The sequence below is a fragment of the Microtus ochrogaster genome, chromosome 6, assembly GCF_000317375.1.
Source record: "Microtus ochrogaster isolate Prairie Vole_2 chromosome 6, MicOch1.0, whole genome shotgun sequence".
Taxonomy (NCBI): domain Eukaryota; kingdom Metazoa; phylum Chordata; class Mammalia; order Rodentia; family Cricetidae; genus Microtus; species Microtus ochrogaster.
The window spans coordinates 64,886,011-64,891,994 of record NC_022013.1 but is presented as its reverse complement, the minus strand read 5'-3'; the positions used below and the strand labels follow the sequence as shown (position 1 = coordinate 64,891,994).

Below are 5,984 nucleotides of genomic sequence, written 5' to 3'. Positions count from 1 at the left end.
CAGAGATTAAAGGTTTTATGCCAATACCAAGCTGTTTTCATTACTGTAGCTCTGTAATAGAGCTTGATGTCAGGGATGGTAATGCCTCAGGCAGTTCCTTTATTATACAGGATTGTTTTGTCTATCCTGGGTTTTTTGTTTTTCCATATAAAGTTGTGAAGAATTGTGTTGGGATTTTTATGGGGATTGGATTGAATCTACAGACTGCTTTTGATAGGATTGCCATTTTTATTATGTTGATCCTACTGACCCAAGAGCATGGCAGATTGCTGGTCCATGTGACCGTGTGGACTGTGTCCTGTGTGGCATTATCATGTGTCCGCGTGGACACTGTCCCACATGCACACAGCTGTGTGGAGGTGGCCACATGACATTTGTGGTCCACGTGGTCACACGGGCCATTATCCACATAGTCACATGATAGTGCCACAAGGGCCACAGTCCATGCTGACACACAGAACAATATCCACCAGGATACACGCAGAGGATCCCATGATGACCTCGGGCACAAGGGAGGCACAGAAAAATTCCATGTCAAATAAATAGCAGTTTATGAAACAAGTCTGTCCACAAAGACCCACATGTGGCCACCTGGGCCAGTCCCATCATGTCAAGTGACCACGCAGGCAGGGCGGGGCAGCAGTCATTGGCCTCCAGTGTCACGTGACCATGTGGGCAGGACAGCAGCAGGCAATCTTCGGTGTCTCCCATGTCATGTGGTCTCCCCAGTCACACGAGGTTCCTGTCCACTGTCCACACATGCATACAGGTCCACATTTCCCGGCGAGGCGAGTGTCTGGGCGATCGACCTCTGGGCCAGCGGGGACCACAGGGTGTTCAGTTTCTGCTCCATGGGGCTAAGCTCAGAGGGGAGGCTGTGGGGAGGCGACAGGGTCAGGGCTGTGGGCAGGGCTAGGGTGTCGGGTGGGAGCAGAGGCCCAGTCACCCGCTGTTCTTGGAAGTCTCCTGGCAGGGTGCAGGTGCTACCAAGACAAGAGTCATGCCCTGGGCCAGAGACACGTGATACAGACACCACACGCTGCAGGGCTCACTGGAGCAACACCACGACCAAGGACAGCCAGTCACACATGCTCACCCCTTGTCCAGCCGAACCCTGCCCATGCATCCACCTGAGCCCCATTCACAACCATCACCTGGTGCCCACCCAAGAACCCCATGCCCACACCCATCACCAGGTGTCTACCCAAGCCCACGTGCTCACTCATCATCCCACGGGTCCCCAGACACCTCCTCAGCCACGAGGAAGTCGTACTCCTCCGCCGCATACTTCTCCCAGTCTGAGAGCTCAGGCCCATCGGGGTCGCTCTCCTGCGAGGTGCAAGAGAATCCGTGAGATATGGAGGAGTGTGGGGGTTCGCACGTGAACACAAGGGGGACACGGGACACGCACCCGCAGCAGGGACGCCTGCTCTCGCTGCTCGTAGTCCAGGTACTTGTCCACATTGAAAAACGTGTTGAAGAACACGTGGGCGAGCTTGCAGCGCTTCAGGTCAGGCAGCGTGATCTTCCCTGCGGGGTGGGTCGGCCGTGGGGTGACGGGAGGGGGAGGGTGGGGCTGTGGTGTTTCAGGGGAAGGAAGGTGGGGCTTTGTAATCACGGGGGAAGGAGGGTAGGGCCACGGAGTGACAGGGGAAGGGGCAGTGGGCTGTAGAGGTCATGGGGTTCATGACTGGGTTTCACAGAAAGGTAGGAGGAAGTAGCCCCGTGGGAGGCGTGGCCACACAGCACGAATCCGAGCCATGTAGAGGGATCAGTCCATGTGGAAAGCCACCCACTCGTATCCTGCTCGCCCAGGACCACACAGACACGTGAGGGTTGACCACATGTGGTGGGAGTCACAGCCATGAGGAACGACACATAGCCACTCGTGTGACAGTCACCCAGGATCACGCAGACACAGGAGGGGTGACCAAGTGTGACGGGTCCACAGCCTCGGGGAATGACACCCAGCTACACGTGTGGTACTCACCTGGGATCACACAGACACGGGAGAGGAGACCATGAACGACAGGTTATGCCCTCAGTGCAGAGCACCCAGTCACGCGCATCACACTTACCTGGGATCCGTGGCTGCACCAGGTCCAGCATCTGGCACACACAGTCCTCTAAAGGCAGCGGCTCGATGGCCCGGGCGTCCAGGCGCTGCATCTGCTCCTTGTAGAAATACTCGAGCTCATACAGGGAGAGCACACCATCACCGTCCAAGTCCATGCAGCGGAACCAGTATTCAATGCTGTGGGGAGTAGGGGGGGCCATGTCAGCCTGGACACGGACAAGGGACACGGCAACAGGAACACAGATACATGCACCCACGGTTTATAGACATGGAACAGGGTTCCCATACACACGGACATGTGGGCCCATGGCATGAGACATGCAGCGACCCTCAATGGGGCACACGGTGACAAGCACATGCACCGCACATGGGTCACGGACATGGGACACAAGGGTCCCACAGGCCATGGAGGAACCCGCATGGGGCTACGCCCACCTGGTTGGTGTCTTCTTGTCCTCTTCAGAAAGCAAGAACCACACAAAGTCTGCGTAGCTGATCTTCCCGTCCTTCTGCACCTTTCGGTCTCTGTGAGGGAGGGGTAGGCACCACAGGGGCCTTGCGTGGGGGTGGGGTCACAGCTGGTGGAGCAGCCACGCCCACCCAGTGATAGCAATGTATGATAAGGGGCCACGCCCACCTATGAGTGGCATCACAGTTCACATACTCCCAGTGACATCACCATGCAGCCATGCCCACATCCCAGCAACATCACAGCCCAGTGGCCACACCCAAACCCATGGACGTCACAACCTTGGTCATGTGATGAAGACCATGAGCAGTGCCGCCCACACCCAGGGACCCACCTGCTGCTCCCCCACACCCTTCTCCACCCCACACATACCGCGTCACGGCACCTGAGAAGATCCTGTCAATCATCCGGGAGGAGATGGCTGTGGGAGAAAGCAGGCAGGGCTGGAGGGTCACGCTGATGACTGACGACAGGCCTGGGTCAGCCACGCCCCTGTACTGCAGGCCTCACCCCATCCAATGCCCCACCCCCACTCAGCCCCAATGCAGTAGCTGCCCCTCCTCCACAGCTGACTGTGGTGGCCTTGGCACGTTAGGTTCTGGGTGCCCACCTGCAGGTCCCTCCCATCCAGGCCCCGCCCAAACCCCAGGCCTCATCCTCTTCCCCCTCACTGTGGTCTTGCTTGTCCACCTGTAGACCCCATAACCATACGAAGCCCTTCCCACTCAAGCCCCGCCCACACCCGATCCCGAACCATCCGAAGACACCCCCACCCAGGTCTCACCCCACCTGAAGCTCCTCCCGCTCAGGTCCAGCCCCTCCCATCCCTCCCCTCACCATGGTCAGAGTGGTGACCCAGATCCCACGCGTCCACCTGCAGATCATGGTCCGTGTCCAGCTCCCAGAACTTGCAGTAGATGACGTAGAAATGTTCATAGGAGAAGAACTCAGTCAGCTGGTTGATGTCAGGCTCCACCTCCAGCAGCTTCACGTTCTGGGGGTGTATGGGTGAGGTCACGGAGGACCCACCCACTGGCTCCAGGCCCTGCCCACTGGCTCCAGGCCCCGCCCCCACCTGCAGGAAGCTGCTCCTCCGCAGCTCGGTGCTCGTGATCCGACCAGACCACGACCTGTTCACTGTGTAGAAAATCCTCTGGATGACCTGCGGTTGCGTGTTCAATGTGGGGTCAGGGAGTCAGCACAGGGGTCAGGGGGTCACGGGGTCGGTCTGGGGGTCAGGGTGGGGGTTATGGTGTCTGTGCGGGGTGGTGGTGTTGGCACGGAGTCACGGATACATGACTCTTCATGGTGACGTACTTTGAGTGACAGCCAATGTTAGGCCAGTCCACCAACCCCACAGTGATGATCATGGGGAGGGGGTCACGGGGATAATGCAGTCGTGGCCATTACTCACCGTGGTGATGTAGCGGGAATGGAACTCAGGCGCCTCCTTCAGGAAAGACAGGCCAGGATGCGTGTTCACCACGTCCTGGGGAACATGGAGGGGCCCTGGTGGTTGGGGGAGGGACCATGTGCGTGTGCGTCTGTCAGTCCGTGTCTGTGTCAGTCTGCGTGTCCGTCCGTGTCTGTGTCCGCGTGCAAATCTCCCTCTGTGAGTCTGTCTGCCTGTCCTTCCACTTCTGTGCCCGTCTGTCCGTATGTGCATGTCTGTGCCTGCCTGGGTAACTGTGTGCCTGCCTGTGTGTCTGTCCACGTTTCTGTCCATGTGTTCACCTGTCCACACATCTGTGTTCCCCAGTCCCCCGCACCTGCAGCAGTGGCACAAAATCCTCCTGCACCAGCCCCTCGCTCCCCGGCGCCATCAGCAGCTGCACGAACCTGGCGGCCTCGTCGTGGCACATGAGGAGGATCCTGGGGGGCACGCCCAACCTGACAATGTCACACGCCCACCCCGCTTCCAGGCCCACACCGCTACCAGACGTGACCATGAACCTCGCCGCACTCCCTTCACCGCACTCCCTTCACCATGGGCTATGGGCAACGAAAGTGTGCAGGGACATGGATCCTGGCCACGCCCCCAGCCAATGATGTCACCAGCCCTGCTCCCGGCCCTGCCCCCTGCTTCCAGTCACGCCCATTCCGATGTCACCGCCCCCAATTCCAGCCATGCTCTCCCACTCACTTCCTCCACATGACCACAAACTTGTGCACGGACACGGAGCCCGTGCGCTCCCCGCCTGCGCTGCAGAACAGTGGCCCCTTCCAGTAGAGAGGGCAGCCACAGGCCTGGGGAGGAAGAGCAGGAGGCTCGGTGGGTGGGGCTGGCGGGAGTAGGGCTGTCAAGGGGTGGGGTTGGAGGGAGGGGCAACTTTCCCATCCATGGCCAGTACCCATGGCCTCCATCCCCACCCTGGTCATTCATCCCATGTCCCTTGCCATGGCATATCCCGTGGTCCCCATGCACCCCCAACACCCACCTTGGCCACGCGACCCATGTCCTCTACGGTGGCCCGCTCTTGCGGGAACTCAGCGAAGACTCGCTTGATACGGTTGAGGGCAGCGTCCACGTCTAGTGTCTCTGGCGGTCGCCCATGTGGGAAGTAGAAAGCAGGGATGCAGCGACTGGAAGCTGGTGGGGGCGGGTCCTCCTGGGGAGGCTGCACCTGAGGACCGGGGGTCATGGTAAGCACAGGGTGAGCACACACGAGCACGGTGAACATGTGTGTACATGTTTCTGCATGTGTGAACACGTCTGCAGGCATGTCTGGCATGTCCCCGGGGTCCCCGTCCTGTGCACTCACCTTCCTGTGTCCCGGGCTCCTGCTGGAGGCACGCACAGGGCGGGAGCAGGCTAGGGGCAACACACAGGTGACATCAGGTGGCTCGGGTCTGTAGCTGGTGACGTCAGGGGGTGTTCCCGGGCCCCCGCGGGTGACGTCATAGCTCCTTGGTGCGTTCCGGATGCAGCGCAGGCCGTCGTGCAGCGCGCGCTGGGTGTTGGGGTCGCTGAGCCACCGCAGGAAGAGCTCATCCACCTTCCGCTTGAGGACCGGCTGCAGCGGCGGCATGACGGGAGGAAGTGCGCGTGGACGGACCGGGAGGGCAACGAACAAGCGGACCGGAAACGCAGACGGACGGGGGCAGTGGTAGCAGAAGCGCGGACACGCCTGCTGCGTCGCTTCAGGACGGGCGCATCCGCGGCGCGGGAGAACTACGTCATCACAGCGGGAATATAGATTGTGTCATCACGGCGCGCCGATCCACAACATGGCGGGCCCTGGGGGCGGTGACTGATGCGCGGACACGCCCCCTATGCAGTGTCGTTTCAGAACTGTCTCGTCTGTGGCCCTGGCCACATTCGTATGCGTCATCAGAACGCGCCGACCGTTTCCATGGCGACGGCGTACGCACGATCATGCTTGCTGTGCGAGCCGGCTTCAAACCAGGCGCTCAGGGCAAGGCGTTGTCCGTAGAGCC

General features: G+C 60.1%; 1 protein-coding gene across 4 annotated transcripts; it reads right to left on the bottom strand.

The window, feature by feature from the left end:
• Window positions 1-213: 213 nt before the first annotated feature.
• On the bottom strand, window positions 214-5,708 carry Ppp2r3b (protein phosphatase 2 regulatory subunit B''beta). 4 transcript variants are annotated; one of them, XM_026779866.1, is made up of 13 exons: window positions 5,309-5,705; window positions 4,985-5,170; window positions 4,690-4,793; window positions 4,316-4,418; window positions 3,961-4,035; window positions 3,622-3,708; window positions 3,384-3,540; window positions 2,919-2,967; window positions 2,513-2,632; window positions 2,079-2,254; window positions 1,412-1,530; window positions 1,223-1,329; window positions 214-875 (listed from the first exon to the last, which is right to left on the bottom strand). In XM_026779866.1, the coding sequence occupies exons 1-13, from the start codon at window positions 5,573-5,575 to the stop codon at window positions 713-715; spliced, it is 1,713 nt and encodes a 570-aa protein (XP_026635667.1). In that variant the 5' UTR covers window positions 5,576-5,705; the 3' UTR covers window positions 214-712. The 4 variants fall into 4 exon arrangements, with proteins under 4 accessions (XP_026635667.1, XP_005348768.1, XP_026635668.1 ...); XM_005348711.2 differs by having other exon boundaries at window positions 2,513-2,602; window positions 5,309-5,704; XM_026779867.1 differs by lacking the exons at window positions 4,316-4,418; window positions 4,690-4,793.
• Window positions 5,709-5,984: the final 276 nt, after the last annotated feature.

Excerpts from the sequence above, each read along its gene's own strand:
- Ppp2r3b (XM_026779866.1), bottom strand. The coding sequence starts at position 5,575 with ATGCCGCCGCTGCAGCCGGTCCTCAAGCGGAAGGTGGATGAGCTCTTC. Across the intron at positions 5,171-5,308 it reads GGAGCCCGGGACACAGGAAG|GTGCAGCCTCCCCAGGAGGA; the intron begins GTGAGTGCACAG and ends CCCGGTCCTCAG. Across the intron at positions 3,709-3,960 it reads ATTCCCGCTACATCACCACG|GTCATCCAGAGGATTTTCTA; the intron begins GTGAGTAATGGC and ends ACGCAACCGCAG.